We start from the raw sequence: 18,054 nt of genomic DNA, 5'->3' as shown, positions 1-18,054 counted from the left end.
ACCTCCCAGAACATTGTTTTGTGCCACTCCCAACAGAAATACTCCAGGTGGACACCTTCAACAATCAGGAGCTCCTCAGTTGCTCATAGCAAATTCCACCTTGGAGTTTACAAAGACTTATGGGTAGAAAAGCCACACAAAGTAATTTACTATACCACAACATCTTACATCATTGAGTAGCAACTGGGATTATAAAAGCTTGTAAGCAGCCATCTAAGATGCAACTATTGGTCTTTCCTCATTTGTAGCAAAGAAGAGTGAAGAAAATCAAAGACACATGGAAACATTCCAAAGGACTGATAGACCATGAAAATTCAGTCTCTCTGTCCCTGAGACCAGAAGAACTAGATGGTGCCTGGCTACCAATGCCATCCACTTAGAAAGGGATAAGAATTGGAGATCCTGGATAGAGGAGGGGATAAAATATGGAAAAAAAAAAAAAAAAAAAACATAAAAAGACCAGGCTTACTGGTTGGATACAGACTAGTGAAATCCCCAAGAAAAAAGAAAAAAAAATTATATAGGTCTTCAAATTAATGCAACAGTTTATTTTGAGAGTGTTTTGTTTGATGCAAAAGTAACAGTAGTTTATGGACAGTGTTCCATCAGGGTATTATTTTAATCAATCTTAGGACTGAATGCTTGTTTTAGTAATTTATATGAATCTTTCTTTTTTATAGAGAACCCACAGGCATGAATTATTTACTCCTCCAGTGATAGGTTCTCACCTGAATGAGAGTGGAAGCAAATTCCAGGTTAGACCATTATCCTAGTTATTTAGGCGGTGGTGTGGTATGAATATTTATTGCTTCATTATAATTTATTGAATTTTAAGTGACAATGAACTTTTGATAAGTGCTGTGTTTTTTTGTTTTGTTTTTGAGAGGCCATCACATAGTTCTAACTTTTTGTTGTGATTTGGGTGAAAGGTTAGAGAGCAAATTGGTTTTCTATTCACCAATTCATACACATTTTGATTTGTGACATTGATTGCAATGCCTATAATCTCTGGTAACTGTTTAACTAGCTAACTGACCTGGCTGCCTGCTCATTGTCGATAAAGTCCGTGCCTAGTGTCCTAGGCCCTTCAAACCTCTAATAGAAGCTACTACTTCCTTCTGACCAAATAAGATAAATAAAATTGAAATTGTTTTTCTATGTTTAAAAAATAATAATCTACTTATCCTAGGGTACATATTCAGGATGATATGGTATAAAATTTAAGTCATTGGTAAATGCCTAAGTTGATAATGGTGTTTCTTTAGGCAAAATTCTTCTAGGCCATCATACATTTAAAATTTTTATAGGATAAAATGAAGCTTTCTAAGGTTTATTTGATTTTCTAATGTAAAGTAGCTGTAAATCCTGAAATGTGCACCAAAATTCACTTATTTATAAAAAGGCTGGTTTCTTAAAAGAATATATTTTCAATCTTAAGAATTTGTTTTGTTTTATTTCAGCTTAAAACAATAGAAACCTTACTGGGTAGTACAACCAAAATTGGAGATGTGATTGTTCTTGGAATGATAACCCAATTAAAAGAAGTAAGTTAAATTTAATAAGTATCAAACTTTTATTTTCACCATTCAGATTGATAAAATGTCAAATCCATGTAGCATTTCTACAGAGGATATAGGAATGTATTCTTTTATTTAAGACTGCCATCTCCATCCCAAGTAACCTTTTCATTTGTGTTTGGTTTCCTGAATAGACGTCAAGAAGGCATGTCTTGTGCAGGTGACAAGTTTGCATGGCCTGAAATTAGCCCCTCAGTGATCTCTGACTGAATTGAGAGTACAGGTTTCTGAGCAAACAAAGCAGTAGACCACATCCAGGTCCCTTGGAAACTCTATTGACCCTGTTGGGTGGAGGCACCTGGTAAACCCCCACAGGTAGCAGCTAGCTAGTGTGCCTCTTGGCATCTCTTGATCAGCAGAAGCCATTCCCCAAGGTACCTATGAAAAGTGTGAGTCTCAATTATGTGTTTAGTGTGAGATCGCCAGACTAGTAAATGGAAAACCCAGACTAGGAAGTGTGTTTGTTTTTTTTTTAAATCTACTGTTCACTCTACTAAGTTCTGTTCTCAAAATTGTCAGTATTTCCATTATTTTGTCATAGTCATTTTTATATAAATATGGATATTTTTCTTTTAATTATTTTTAGGGAAAATTTTTTCTGGAAGATCCTACTGGAACAGTACAACTGGATCTTAGTAAAGCTATATCCTTCACATTTCTTTATTATTAAAAATATATTTTAAATCAATCGAGGAAATTGATTTTATATTATTCTCAGATTTACCTGTCTAGGTTCCCAGTAACTTTATATAGTGGTAGCATACGAATATAGAGGACACAGTCCTAAAATGGAGACCAAAAACTTTAATTCCTCTTTATTTTGAGAATCCAGACAAACCACTGAGAAAGTTTCTAACATGCTAAGAATATTATGTATTGTCAGTATAAGCAGGCTGCCTCTTGGAATTAAACATTTAAACTTAGAATTTTTAAGCTGTAATCTGTTCACAATTTCAAATGCTAAATCTTTGAATTTATTATTTGGAAGTCCTTTTGAACTCAAAATGTATGTTGACTTTATCAGTGCCTCAGGCATAAAATAATCTTCCTCAACTGTTGATACCAGTTCCATAGTGGTTTATATACAGAGGCATGCTTTGTCTTAGCAGAAGGTAAGTCAGTGTATCTTTTCCTTTCCTCTTCCTCATTCTGTAGTAAAACCATTTCCAGATTGGTTAAAATATGTTAATATGATAAAATTTGGGAGAACGTTGACCATGAGAGAATATTTTTCACAACAAACTCTTAGACTGCTATTAGACATGGAGTTTCTTTTGGTGGGTGTGATAACAGTGTTCTGAAATTAGGTAATGGTGATGGTTGCACGACTGTTACCCACTGCTGTCAAGTTGATTCTGACTCATAGTGACCCCATAGGACAGAGTAGAAAGCCCCATAGGGTTTCCAAGGCTATAAATCATTACAGAAGCAAACTGCCACATCTTTCTCCCACAGAGCAGCCAGTAGGTTCCAATCACCAACCTCTTGGTTGGTAGCTGAGCACTTTAACCATTATGCCATCAGGGCTCGCTGAATATACTCTAAAAACTGCTAAACTGTAAACTTTAAAGGGTGAATTATATATCAATGAAGTTGTTATTAAAAACTTTTTAGATTTACCTAGGGTCATAAAATAAAGTACTTCCTAATCTATGTACCTAATCTTTCTGTAGTCGAACATGGACGGTGACATAAAAAGATGAGAAGTAAACTTCTGATCTATTATTTCTATTTCCATGGACTTTAGAGTTGAGACTGTCCAAGAATCTGAAATTATTGTGTAGCTTGACAGCTTCTGTAGTTAGTATACATGGGATAAGATTTTAGTCTAGCATTTACTGCTTTGGGTTTCATAGTTATTTTCCTTGAAAGCAAAAAGGAGAACTGGATGAATGAAAGTGATTTTTATCTTATCTTTTTTCAGGTTGGTTTGAAGATCAAGTGTTTCATGTCAATGCATTTGGATTTCCACCAACTGAACCCTCTAGTACTACTAGGTATGAAAATGTTGATTTAAACTCTCTAGAAATTTTGTAATATTGGCAGTACTACAACAGTATCATATAACGTGTGTGTGCTATATATCATATGTAATGTATGATAGTATGTCATATCTCAACTATTATGAAGCGTCAGGCTTTGTGTCAAAATGTAAAGAAAAATGAAAAATAAGAGTTGTAATATTGTTTTCTATATAACTGAAAACTAGCAAAATGACTCCTGTGCTAGTTGTAATACCATCTCTGTGCTTCAGCTTATAACTGGAAAAGATTTCCAATCTACCTGTCTTGCTTTTCTACTGGGTTGTTGAGAAGTTCATGTGAGATTAGACACAGGAAAATGGAAGAATATAATTCCCATGTAATTATAAAGTTCAGACTTTTGTATTATACTACTAATGAGTGAAAGTTATAAGGGGCAGATTAAGCTCCTAAAAATAAGGAAAAGCTTCATAATACTAGAGCCATTCAAAAAGAAGGGTCTTATCTGAGAGGTGTAATTGTGTTTGAGCAGAGGCTGAATGATGGTGTAAAAGTTGGAACTGGTGATCTGTAGATTGAACTTTCTTTTTCACTTTTTTTTCCCCTTTGAGGTGTTTGGAAAACATTTTGAATTAGCAGTTCTCAATGTTTAAAAATTAGGAGATTTCTCATAAACCTGTAGATTTCTGAGGTCTCTGGAAGAACTGGAAGAAGCTCTAGGAATGCAGAGCCTGTATTCACACCTGGCAACAACTACTGCAGTGATTACTCACTTTGCCTGGGCCATGTTTGTGCACCTTCCTTAGCCTCAGCTAGCTGCTGCTTTGATATTTAGTATCACCTTTCTGAAGTCTGTAGGCATTTGAGTGTGCTACCTCTGAGGGAATTAGAGTAATTATACCATCTTTTTTTTTTTATGCTTTGGGTGCAAATTTATGGAGCAAAATTTGTTTTACATTCAGCAGTCCATGTACATTGGATTTCATGTCCCGATTCCTGTCCCCAGCCATAATGTACTCTGTTCCCCTCCCATCCCTATGACCATCCCTTCCCTGTGCTCTTCTCAACTGTGTACTCCTGTCTGCCCAGCTTTCTTTCCATGTGAATGCTGCCCCTGTGGTGCTCCAGGGGAGCTCTCGTAGCACAGTGCCTAAGGCACTTGACTGCTAACCAGAAGGCTGACGATTCAAACTCACCAGCCACTCCTGGAAGGAAGGTTGGGCAATCTATTTCCGTAGTGATACTACCTCGGAAACCCAAGGAGGAGTCACTATGAGTCAGGTCTGACTCTACAGCACATAACAACAACAACAATGTGGTGCCCTGTGGCCGATTGCTGTAAGGGCTGTATCTCCTTAGAGTAAGTGGGTACATCATCCTGAGGTGGGTGTTCTGCATGTAAATCTTTGTTGTGTTGAGAGCCAATCCTTGGGAGTGAGTCCAGTCCTAGGCCTGAAGAGTATCCCAGGGCCATAGTCTTGGGCATTCTACCAGATTCTATATGACCAATAATACTGGTCATTTTTGTGTTTTTGAATTTTGTTCTACATTTTTTCTCTCACTTTATCCAGGATCTCCAGTTTTGATCCCTTCCCATATGGTTGGCATTGGTAATCAGGCACCATCTAGTTCTTCTCATCGCAAGGTCAATCATATCCTTGGACTAATTGTTTTCAAATGGCTTTCATTTTCTTCACTCTTCTTTGCTCCAGATGAGTGGAGACCAATAGTTGCATCTTAGATGGCTTTGAAAGCTTTAAAGACCCCAGTTGCTACTCACCAAAGTAGGTTGTGGAACAAGATTTTTATGTATTATGTTGTGCCAATTGAGCTTGGTGTCCCCAAATACTATGGTCCTGAGTCGGAAGGCCAAGTGATTCTCTCTCTCAAGGTGTTTGGTTGTCCCTGAGAGGTTATTCCAATTCTGACTTCTGTTGCTTCTGTAATGAGTGTGGCTAATTTTGTATCACTAGTATCTATGTAAGGTTTTCTTCAGCTAAATCTGTCCTTGGTCTGGGGTACATTCCTGTCTGCTGACCCCCACCTGATCTTCTCAGCTGTCTATGCATTTATCTGTAGCCTGGTGTTTGGTGTTAGTGATAATGCAGTATTATGCATATACAAGTTTTTGCCTCTATTGTCTGTATCTTATGTGCACATTTCAGTGTCCTTCCTTTCCCCAGTGTCATCATGCTGGTCACAGGCTCTTTCCATACTGTCCCTCTCCTTACCCAAATCAACATGTGACCTCCAACTAGTCTGAAATTTTCCTTCCCTCCCATCCCCAGTAACCTACAAAGTGAGTTCCCTTCCCCAAGTAAACCCTTCCTTTGCTTTTTAACAATAATGGGCTCATACAGTGCTTGTCCTTCTGTGATTGACTTACTTCACTCAGCATAATGTCCTCCAAATTCATCCACGTTGTGAGATGATTCATGTATTCTTCATTCTTTAATGTAGCATAGTATTCCATTATGTGAATGTACCATAATTTGGTTATCTATTCATCTGTTCATGGGCATTTATGCTATTTCCATCTCTTTGCTATAGTGACTTGTGCTGCAATGAACATGGGTGTGCATATGTCTGTTTGTTTCCTGTCTCTCACCTCTTTAGAATATATTCCTAGTGATGGAATTGCTGGATCAAATGGTATTTCTATTTTCAGTTTTTTAAGGAAACGCCATACCATTTTCCACAGTGGTTGTACCATTTTGCAGTCCCACCAGCAGTGTAGGAGAGTTCCAATCTCTCCGCAATCTCACTAGCATTTGTCGTTTTCTGTCTTATTGAACTTTGCTATTATTGCTGGGATATCTCATTGTTTTGATTTGCATCTCTCTAATGGCTAGTGATCATGAGCATTTCCTCATGTGTTTGTTGGCCACCAGCATATCATCTTTAGTGAAGTGTCTGTCTGTTCATGTCCCTTGCCCATCTTTGAATTGGATTGATTGTCTTTTTGGTGTTGAAGTGTTAAAGTTTTCTATAAATTTTGGCGATAAGTCCTGTGTCAGATATGTCATAGCAAAATATTTTTTCCTAGTCCGTAGGCTCTCTTTTTACCCTTTTGGAGAAGTCCTTTCAATGTGTATAGGAATTTAATTTATAAAAGGTCCCAGTCATCTAACTTCTCTTCCACTGCCTATGCATTTTGGGTTATGCTTGATAGTCTATTTATGCTATAGATTAGCACCCCTAGATTTGCCCCTATTTTATCTTTGATGAGCTTTATAGTTTTGGGTTTTACATTTAAGTCTTTGATCCAACTTGAGTTTGTTTTTGTATATGGGGTGAGGTATGGGTCTTGTTGCATTTTTCTGCAAGTGGATATCCATTTTTGCCAGGACCATTTCTTCTATTTCTGAAAATTTAGTATTAACCTTTAGGATTTCTGTCTGTAGATTTTGTATCATTTCTAATTTTTCATTTATTTTGTCATTTTGTTTTTGTATTGTTTTTCAAAATTGTTCTAGGGTTTTCTCTGTGTTTTCCTCAATTTTGTCAGTGTTTTCCTTGATCTGTCTCTCAATCCATTGAAGGTACCTAAATATAATTCTTTTGAATTCCTTATCAGGGAGTTCCAGTGCTGCTTCTTCCTCAGGGATGTGTTTTAGGTCTGTATCCTGGTCCCTTGTTTCTCTTGCTTTATCTTGCTTCTTTGTGTGGTCTATGAGGCTCTGTTGTCTCCAAGGCATTGTGATGGTTTTGTGTTTATATTCAATTGGTGATTGTATGTTGGAGTGACTTGCCCACAATTTTTGTTTCCTTTGTATGTTATATATGTAAGCAGGGTACTGTGCTGTGCTCCTCTGTTTGCTAGCTAGCAGTACGTACATACTCACCACCTGTCTCCTTTCCTGTTGTTAGCCTCCTGTATGTCCCTGCCATCCTCGGCAAACAGAGCCTATTCTTAGATCCCTGAAATCTGAATGAGAATGCTGTCACTTTAAAATCCAAAATGGTTGCCGCTTGTAAACATTCATAATGGCTGCGCCCTTGGTCACTTTCAATATCCAAAATGGCCCCTGTTTGTAAACATTCAAAATGGCTGCACCCTCAGTCACTTTAAATATCCAAAATGTCCACCACTTATAAACAATCAAAATGGCTGTGCCCTCCAGACAGCCGAAAGTCCACAGCTCAAGTTGTCTCTCTCCTTGCTGTTTTGTTTCCTAGTCATAGGGCACCAGCGCAGTCATTCCTGCAGCCCTTGGCAACCAGGTCCCAACACCACTTGGAAATATTCAGGCTGTTGGTTCCATCAGAGTAGCTGATAGTCCACTGCTCCAACAGTCTCCATACTCACTGTTTTCATTCGGGTTTTTCTACTGTTGGTGCCTAATCCACTTCTATATACTTCCTTTCAAAGCTCGGGGCTCCAAGATTATCTTCTGTATCTCTGTCAATTGCTTTCTCTTTTCTTTGTTGAAGAGGGTCTGTGTAGCTTATCTGCCTATTCTGCCATCTTACTAGAAGTCTCCAGCACCATTTCTTAAATAGGCTATCTCTCCCCCATTTAATGGGTGTTGGTCCCTTGTCACTTATCAGCTGTCCATAGATGGATGCGTCTGTTTCTGGATTTTCAATTCTGTTCCATTGGTCTATCTGTCTGTCGTTGTACCAAGACCACATTGTTTTAACTACTGTGGCTACATAGTAGGTTTTGAGATCTGGGAATGTGAGACCTTCTACTTTGTTTTTCTTCTTCAGCAAAGCTTTGCTTATCTGAGGTCTCTTTCCTTTCTATAGGAAATTAATAATTGGTTTTTCCATATCCTTAAAAAATGTTGTTGGTATCTGGATTGGGATTGTGTTGAATGTGTAGATTGCTTTGGGTAATACTGACCTTTTCCCAATATTCAGTCTTCCTATCCATGAATAAGGCATGTTCTTCCATTTATGTAGATCCCTTGTAGTTTCTTGTAGTAGTGTTGTATAGTTTCCTTTATAGGTCTTTTTGTGTCTTTTGTGTAAGATTTATTCCTTTTTGGTAGCTATTGTAAATGGTACTGTTTTCTTTTTTTTCCTCTTCAGAGGCCTCTTTGTTAATGTAGAGGACTCCAACTGATTTTCTTATGTTGACCTTGTATCCAGGAGCTCTGGTAGTGTTAGTGCCTAAGGGACTTAACTGCTAACCAGAAAGCTGGTGGTTCAAACCCACCAGCCACTCCTCGGAAGGAAAGTTGGGCAAGCTGCTTCCGTAGTGATACTGCCTCAGAAACCCAAGGAGGGGTCACTATGAGTTGGATCCGATTCCACGGAAGTGGTTGCATTTTGTGACCTTGTATCCTGCCACTTTGCTGAACCTCTCTATTAGTTCCAGTAACTTTTTTGCTGAATCTCTTGGGTTTTCTATATATAAGATCATGTCATCTGCAAACAGAGATAGGTTTACTTCCTCTTTGCCAATTTCTATGCCTTTTATTTCTCTTTCTTGCTTTATTGCCCTGGGTAGGACTTCCAATACAGTGTTAAATAGAAATGGTGATAGAGGGTATCCTTGTTTGGTTCCCATTTGCAAGGGGAATGCTTGGGGTCTTTCTCCATTAACAGTAATGTTGGCTATTGGCTTTGTGTATATGCCCTTTATTATGTTGAGGAATTTCCCTTCTGTCCCTATTTTACTGAGAGTTTTAAACAGGAATGGGTTTTGGATTTTATCGAATGCTTTTTCTGCATCAATTGATTAGATCATATGGTTCTTTTCTCCTTATTTTTATGTGGTGGATTACATTGATTGTTTTTCTTTTGTTGAACCATCCTTGCATATCTGGTATGAATCCCACTGGGTCATGATTTTTTTGTTTATTTGTTTGTTTTGATATATTGTTGATTCTATTTGTTAGGATTTTGTTGAATTTTGCATATACATTCATGAGGGTATTGGTCTTGGTCTGTAGTTTTCCTTTTTAGTGGTGTCTTCCCTGGTTTTGCTTATGGTTGCTTCATAAAATGAATTTGGGAGTATTCTATCTTTTTCTATGTTCTGGAATAGTTTGAGTAGTATGGGTGTCAGCTCTTCCCTGAATGTTTGGTAAAATTCTCCAGTAAAGCTATCTGAGCCAGGACTTTTTCTTATGGGAAGTTTTTTTATGACCTGCTCAATTTTTTCTTTTGTTATGGGTCTGTTTAAGTATTCTGTCTCTGACTGCAATAGTTTAGGTAGGTCTTGTGTTTCTAGAAACTTGTCCATCTCTTCTAGGTTCTCAAATCTTTTGGAGTACAGTTCTTCATAATATTTGGTCAATATATTTTTTATTTCAGTTGGTTCTGTTGTGATGTTACCCTTTTCGTTTATTATTCGTGTTACTTGCATCTTCTCTTTCTTTTTCTTTGTTAGATTTGCCAGTGGTTTGCCAATTTTGTTAATCTTTTTGAAGAACCAGCTTCTTGTTTTGCTGATTTTCTCTATTATTTTTATGTTTTCTGTTTAGTTTCTTTTTATTGTGGTGAAACATACACAACAAGCCATTTTCCAAGCCTATAAATCTTTATGGAAACAGACTACCTCCTCTCTCTTCTACGGAGAAGCTGGTGGGTTCAAACCACTGATCTTTTGGTTAGCATCCAAATACTTTAACCACTACACCATCAGAGCTCCTAATTTATCAGACAGTACATTAAAATAAAGTAATCATTTTATTCCTGCTGGAATTATAAATTCCTTCAAAATAAAATTCAAAGGGCTGTAGTCAGGTGGTTGCTAATGGATTCAGCAACAGATATTTTATTGAATACTTTTTATGTGTAAAATACAACTTTAGGGACACATAGTCTACAACTCGGTCCATCCCAAAAGAATTTATGTCAACTTAGTGTCCTTCCCATCATTGTATAGTTTATGCGTATATATACATACATACGTGTGTATATATATATATATATATATTTTATGATACCACCTTGCTGGAGTGTAACTGGCGTCTTGCTAAGTGTTTCACTGCTACAGGGCATGTGACTTTTGTTTTCTGAGCCTGCGATGATATAGTTCTAGAATTCCTGGAGTTTTTGTTTTCTTTCCAAATTTGACAACTTAGGAAAGTAGGTACCATCAGGCCTTCTTGCTCCCATCTTTACCACATATTCCATGAACCAAGGACAGAAGATGTTAGTAAGGCTTTTCTAAGCTCTATCTTCTCCAGATTCAGTTTAATGGGTATTTGTTTCTGTGATGGTCTGGTTTACGTTCAGGTTGTTGTTAAGTGCCGTGGAGTCGTTTCCGACTCATAGCGACCCCATGCACAGCAGAACAAAACACTGCCCAATCCCACACCAGCCCCACAATCCCTGCTATACTTGAGCCCATCATCGCAGCCACCGTGTCAATCCATCTTGTTGAAGGCCTCTCCCTCTTTCGTCGACCCTTTACCCTACCAAGCATGACATCCTTCTCTTTATGTTCAGGTATATACTTTTAAATCATTAGACAATTACATCAATTTACTGCTTTCCTCTGAATGCAAGTTTATAATCTGCAAGATCAAACTTTTGAAAACGTCAAATCCAGTTGGTATTATTAACAATAACAGCTACCATTTCTGTCTCTTCAGAATATACCATCACTGTTTTGAGACCTTTCTGTACATTATCTCCTTTCTTCCCTCCAGAAACTCTGTGTGGTAGGTATGAGTGTAGTTTCTTTGCAGTTGAGGAGAGTTGGATTCAGAAGGGTTAAAGTAACTTGTCCAAAGTCATAAACTTGTTAGCAGCAGAGATGTGTTGTGATCCCAAGGTATCTGACTCTAGCCATTATGCTGCATTGAGAAAGTAGTTCTTCAGTCATTTAAATAAATGTTTTTTTTTTATTTATTATGAATGTAGAACAAGAAAAAAATTAGAAAATATATAAAGGCACAAAGAAGAAAAGAATAATCACCTATAATCCACCAAACCTAGAGTAAAACTGTTAACATTATATTGATATAGACTATATGTGTATGTAGTCTCTTTTTTATGCATGAATACACAGGCTTACATTAATTTTTTTTTACAGTAAAACTGAATGCATACTATACATTTCTTTGTAAGCAGCTTTTTAATTTAACAATATGCAGCCCACTACCATGAAATACTGCTTTATAGCATGATTTATGAAATTCATTTAGCACACGCTTTTTAGTTTTTTTAAATTGTGATTTGGGTGAAAGTTTACAGAGCAAATTCACTTACCATACAGCATCTCACATACACTTTGTCTCATGACACTGACTACAATTTACTACAAATGCAACAGCTCCCCTCTCACTTCCTCCCCATAGTTACCTCTTCTCTGTGTCCTTCCCTCCATGCACTCCTGCCCCCTGAGCTGTCTCCCTGTGCACAAACAGCCTTTCTTTCTCCCATGATTGATCTCTCCAAGGAGTGTATCTACCCAGTATAAATGTTCACCTCATATGCCTGTCTTTTGTTTGGCTGGAAGCCACAGGAGTGGGTTCAATTCCAGACCTGAAGGGCAGCTAGGGACCATAGTCTCAGTGGTTCCATCAGGCTCTATCAGACCAACAAACCTGGTCGCTTTTTTTTTTTTTTTAAATGATTTTGAGTTTTGTTCCACATTGTTCTACCACTCTTTCCAGGATCTCCTACATAGATCCTCCTGAGTGGTTGATAGTGGTAGCCAGGCATCATCTAGTTCTTCTGGTCTCATAGTCGTATAGGTTGAGGATGGCATGGTGTATCAGTTGCTTGGATTAATTGTTTCTATGAATTTTTGGTTTCCTTCATTCTTCTTTGCTCTGGACGAGGAGAGACCCATCGTTGCATCTAGATGGCTGCTTGCAAGCTTTTAAGATCTCAGTCGCTAGTCGTCAAAGTAAAAGGTGGAACAGTGTTTTGTATAGTATATTATGCCAGTTGAGCTTGATGTCCCCTGCGACTATGGTCCCGAGCCCACAGTTACAACTACTTGGTCCCTCTGGGTAGCTGGCTGTGACCAAGAAATGACTACAACCTTGTCCCTTATCAGCTCTACTATATATCTGGGAATTCTTTTTTTAATATACTGTTTTTTGTTTTTTTAAATTGTGATTTGGGTGAAGATTTATAGAGCAAATTTACTTTCCATACAGCAGTTCACATACACTTTGTCTCATGACATTGACCACAGTTTACTACAATGCAAAACTTCCTTCCGATAATTACCTCTCCCACCTACTCCCGATAATTACCTCTTCCCTGTGTCCATTCCTCCATGCCCTCCTGTCCCCTGAGCTGTCTCCCAGTGCATAAGCAGCTCTTCTTTCTCCCATGATTGTTTTCTCCAAGGAGTGTATCTCCCTCAGGTAAATGTCTGTCTTTTGCTTGGCTGGAAGCCATAGGTGTGGGTTCAATTCCAGGCTTGATGGGCAGCTACAGCAGACTAGGGCAGCTAGTCTCAGTGGTTCCACCAGGCTCTATTGGACTAGCAAACCTGGTCCCCCTCCGCTATTTTTTTTTCTCCAAATGATTCTGAGTTTTGTTCCACATTGTTCTCCCTCTCTATCTAGGATCTCCTACATAGATCCCCTTGCAAGTGGTTGACATTGGTAGTTGGGCACCATCTAGTTCTTCTGGTCTCATAGTCGTATAGGCTGCAGATTGGATGGTGTACCAGTCGCTAGGACTGATTATATCCATGAATTTTTGGTTTTCTTCATTTTTCTTGCTCTGGACGAGGAGAGACCCATCGTTGCATCTAGATGGCAGCTTGCAAGCTTTTAAGATCCCAGTTGCTACTTGCCAAAGTAGGAGGTGGAACAATGTTTTGTGTAGTATGTTATAACAATTGAACTTGATGTCCCCTGTGACTATGGTCTATACTTGGGAATTCTTACAGAACATAACAATACACTTGCAGAAACACTGTCTGCCAATCCTGTACATGGTCTTGGGTACACTCCCCCCTGCATAGACATACCTAATAGTTCACTCTGTCCACCCATCTGTACACCCATATATCCATGTTTGCCTTCACTGACAACACAGTACTGTATGTGCAAAATGGTTCATCTTTGTTGTCTGTACCTCCCATGCACCTCTCTTCTTCCTCAATGCCACCATGTTGATCACTCACATTTGGTACGTTGCCCTTTTCTTCACCCAAATAAAACTTATCTCTACCTATCTAATAGTGTTCCCTTCTCACCCCTGGTAACCAACAAAGAAAATTTCTTTTCATATATAAACCTTTCCTTGACTTTTCACAATAATGGACTAATACAGTATTTGTCCTTCTGTGATTGACTTATTTCACTCAGCATAATGTCCTTCAAGTTCATCCATGTTATGTGGTGTTTTGCAGACTCTATGTTACTCTTTAGGGTTGAATAGTATTCTATTGTGCAGCACACGCATTTTTAATATGTAATGTATTGCCAGGCCCCATATTAGGTGCTAGGTGGGGGAGATAGAAATTAAATAAAAACAAACAAACTCACTGCCTTTGAGTCAGTTTGACTCATAGTGACCCCTCCTTGGGTTTCTGAGGTGGTGGTTGCTGTTGTTGTTTGCTGCCGAGTCGGCCCCAACTCATAGGGACCCCTCCTTGGGTTTCCGAGGCAGTATCACTACACAAGTAGGATTGCCCAACCTGCCTTCCGAGGAGTGGCTGGTGAAGCGCCAGCCTTCTGGTGAGCAGTCAAGTGCCTTAGGCACTATGCTACCAGAGCTCTGAGGTGGTAGTCACTCAAAAATTAGCTGATTACAAATTTGGTAAGTTCCACAAAGGAGGAATGCAGGTTCCTACTTGAGTATATAATGGGTACAACTAGCCTGTTTTGCGATCTTCAGAGGGAGCTTTATCTGGGGTAGTAACATTTAAACTTTGAATCTAGGATTCCAGCTAGTGTGGAGCAGGCAAAGTTGCTAAGGCCAGGCATGTATAGATTACCCTATTTTCCTATGACCCCTTCTTGTCAAGCTTCCAGTTTCCTTCCAAACTTTCACAATTCTAGGATGTGGGTTAATCTTTGTATACATCCTTAATTGCTTAGAACAGATTTCCAGAAGTGGAATTGCATGGTCAAATGGGTAGCACATTGTTGAGGCTTCTATTACATATTGTTCAAAATGAGGATCTGTTTTTTCCTAGTATCAACTACTTAGGAAGTCAGGATTTAATTTAACCTTTGCTGTAGTTTTAAAAGGCACAGATAGCCTATTTATTGACTACTTCTGTACTGCTTCCTGCTTCATTTTAGAAGATTTAAACTAAATTTGCTTTTTAAAGTGCTACAAATACTACATTTTCTTGGTACTATTTATATTGGTGAGAAAATAACCTCATGACATAGAAAGAAGCTAAATTTGTAAAATTATTAGAAAAATATCTCCATCAGAATATAGTACAGAATATAATTGCTATTTTACAATCTAGAGCCTACTATGGAAATATTAATTTTTTTGGTGGGCCTTCTAATACTTCTGTGAAGACATCTACAAAACTAAAACAACTGGAAGATGAAAACAAAGATGCCATGTTTGTGTTCATATCTGATGTTTGGTTGGACCAAGTAGAAGTATTGGAAAAACTTCACACAATGTTTTCTGGTAGGTATTATTGTCTTCTATTCCCTTTTGAACTTTTATTAAGAGGGTTTACATCTTAAAATACAATTCTTGCAAAAATTTATTTTTTTGAGTTTTCTAGTTTTAAAAAGCAGTGATTCAGCAATGTTTCCAATAAGATTTCATCTTAAAGACTTATTTCTTTACATTCAAAAATATATGTGTCTGTTTATTTATAAAAAATAAGAATTAGTCAAGTATAGTATGGTTAAGTGCTCAGGTTCTAACTGAAAAGGTGGCAGTTTAAACCCACCCAGTGGATCTGCAGCAAAAAGATGTGATGATCTGCTCCAGTAAAGATTATAGCATACAAAAAACCCTATAGGGGACTGCCGGTAAGATGGAGGAATAGGCAGACAAGCGACACAGACCGTCTTCAACAAAGAAAAGAAAAAACAAATGACAGAGATACAGAAGATAATCCTGGAGCCCTGAGCTTTGAAAGGAACTATAAAGAAGTGGATTAGGCATCAACTACTGGAAAACCCTGAACGAAAACAGTGAGTACAGAGACGGTCAGAGCTGTGGACTTTAAGCCACCCTGCTGGGACCAACAGCCTGAATATTTCCAAGTGGTGTTGGGACCTAAGAATTGATTTAAAGATCAGCCCTGGTCACCAATGGCTGCAGGGATGACTGCGCTGGTGACCTATGACTAGGAAGGGAAACAGCAAGGAGGGAGACAACCTGAGCTGTGGACTTTTCACTCTCCGAGGGTGCAGCCATGTTGATTGCTAACGCGCAGCTGCCATTTTGCATATTTAAAGTGACCGAGGGTGCAGCCAATTTTGAATGTTTACAAGCGGTGTTCATTTTGGATATTTAAAGTGACCAAGGGTGCAGCCATTTTCAATCTTTACAAATGGCAATGATTTTGGATTTTAAAGTGAAAGCATTCTCATTCAGATTCCAGGGACCTAGGAATAGGCTCTGTTTGCCAAGGTCAGCAGAGGCTGACAACAGGAAAGGAGACAGGTGGTGAGTGTATAAGTGCTGTCAACTAGTGAATAGAGAGGCGCAGCACAGTACCCTGCTTTGCGTAGATAACATACAAACAAAAAAAAGAAAACAAAAATCATGGGCTAGTCACTCCAACATACAATCACCAGTTAAGTATAAACAAAAACATCACAATGCCTCAGAGACAACAGAGCATCACAGTCCATACAAAGCAGCAAGATAAAGCAGGAGAAACAAGGAACAAAGATACAGACCCAGAACATCCCTGAGGAAAACATAGCATTGGAATTCCTTAATAAGGAATTCAAAAGAATTATATTTAGGTATCATCAGTGAATTGAGAGATGGATCAAGGAAAACACAGAGAAAACCCTAGAACAATTTCAAAAGACAATACAAGAATAAAATGACAAAATAAATGAAAAATTGGAAATTATACAAAAATCTACAGACAGAAATTCAGAAGATTAATACTAAATTTTCAGAAATATATAGGACATTGTTGAATGGGCAAAGGAGCTGAATTGAATTGATGGAAGACAATTGGAGAGATTGAAGGCAAATACTTGAACACTTCTTTGGAAAGGGATCAATCAGAAAAAAGATCAAGACAAAATGAAGAAAGCCTAAGGTTCGTGTGGGATACCATCAAAAGGAATAACCTATGTCTAACTGGAATTCCAGAACAGGAAGAGAAAAATAAAACCACTGAGAAAATAGTCCAAGATTTGTTGGAAGAGAATTTTCCTGGTATGACGAAAGATGAGAATATATCCATTCAGGATGTCCGATGAACCCCAAACAGGATAGACCCCAAAACAAAATCACCAAGACATATCATCATCAAACTCATCAAAACCAAAGACAAAGAATCATGAGAGCAACACAGGAAAAATGAAAAGCTACCTACAAGGGGCAACGAATAAGACTAAGCTTGGATTTCTCAGCAGAAACCATGCAGCAAGAAGGCAATGGGATGGTATATATAAAACCCCGAAAGAGAAATATTTCCAAACAAGAATTATGTACCCAGCAAGACTGTCCCTCAAATATGATGGTGAAATTAGGACATTTCCAGATAAGCAGAAATTAAGGGAGTTTGTTAAAACCAGACCAACCTTACAAGAGATGCTGAAGGGACAGATGAACAGAAGTGTGCATATATCTGGACAGAGGATCAACAACAGCCAACAACAACTAAACATTAGCACACATGATGATGTAACCCAGAAACCAACCCAGCTATGGAACTATCCAAAGTCAATAAGCCTACAAGATTGTAAACAGGGAACCAGAGACATCAATTGGCAAATGAGGACAACTACAGATCAAAAAGAGGGGAAAAAACTGTCGTTACAGAACTTCTAGATGGTAGGAAGTCAAGACAACTGCAGAATAGAATGGACTATTCTAAACTTGGGAAAAAAACGATAAATCACAGGATAACCTCAAAGAAAAATGAGAAAAGAAAAGCAACAAATATTTTGTTTCTATGCTGAACTCATTTTGTTTTATAAATCGTTATAACACGATTTATAAACAAAATGAGTTATACTACGATTTATAAACAAAATGAGTTCAGCATAGAAAATTATATGGAACAAAGAAATTGACATGATGAAAAAGCACATAACAAAAATGACAGCAACAAATTCATATTTGCCGATAATTATGACAAGAGACTTATCTCTAAGATTTATAGAAAACTCCAACACCTCAACAGTAAAGGAATTAGCAATCCAGTTGAAAAATGGGCAGAAGACATGAATAGACACTTCACCAAGGAGGATATTCAGGTGGCTAGCTAATACATTAAGAGACACTCACAATCATTGGTCATCAGAGCGATGCAAATCAAAACAACAATGAGATACCGTCTGCAAAAACGGCAAGGAGGCCACATGTTCCGACCTCCTCTAATCTCACAAGAGGAAGACAGGATTACCAGCAGTAACCCAAGGCCTATTACTGCAAGGCCAGACATGCTG

General features: G+C 38.1%; 1 protein-coding gene across 1 annotated transcript in view; it reads left to right on the top strand.

Annotated features, from left to right (window-relative positions):
- POLE2 (DNA polymerase epsilon 2, accessory subunit) overlaps nt 1-18,054 on the top strand; it is a 57,613-nt gene that overhangs the window by 23,191 nt on the left and 16,368 nt on the right. Inside the window, exons 6-11 of the mRNA XM_007943676.2 lie at nt 681-755; nt 1,461-1,544; nt 2,164-2,220; nt 2,641-2,689; nt 3,502-3,574; nt 14,916-15,088. Of these exons, the coding sequence (XP_007941867.1) occupies nt 681-755; nt 1,461-1,544; nt 2,164-2,220; nt 2,641-2,689; nt 3,502-3,574; nt 14,916-15,088 (511 nt within the window). The remainder of the gene's footprint in view (nt 1-680; nt 756-1,460; nt 1,545-2,163; nt 2,221-2,640; nt 2,690-3,501; nt 3,575-14,915; nt 15,089-18,054) is intronic.

This window comes from Orycteropus afer, unplaced genomic scaffold (genome assembly GCF_000298275.1).
Source record: "Orycteropus afer afer isolate SDZICR_OR568_19922 unplaced genomic scaffold, OryAfe1.0 scaffold00111, whole genome shotgun sequence".
NCBI lineage: Eukaryota > Metazoa > Chordata > Mammalia > Tubulidentata > Orycteropodidae > Orycteropus > Orycteropus afer.
This window is presented reverse-complemented; position numbering and strand designations above follow the sequence as displayed.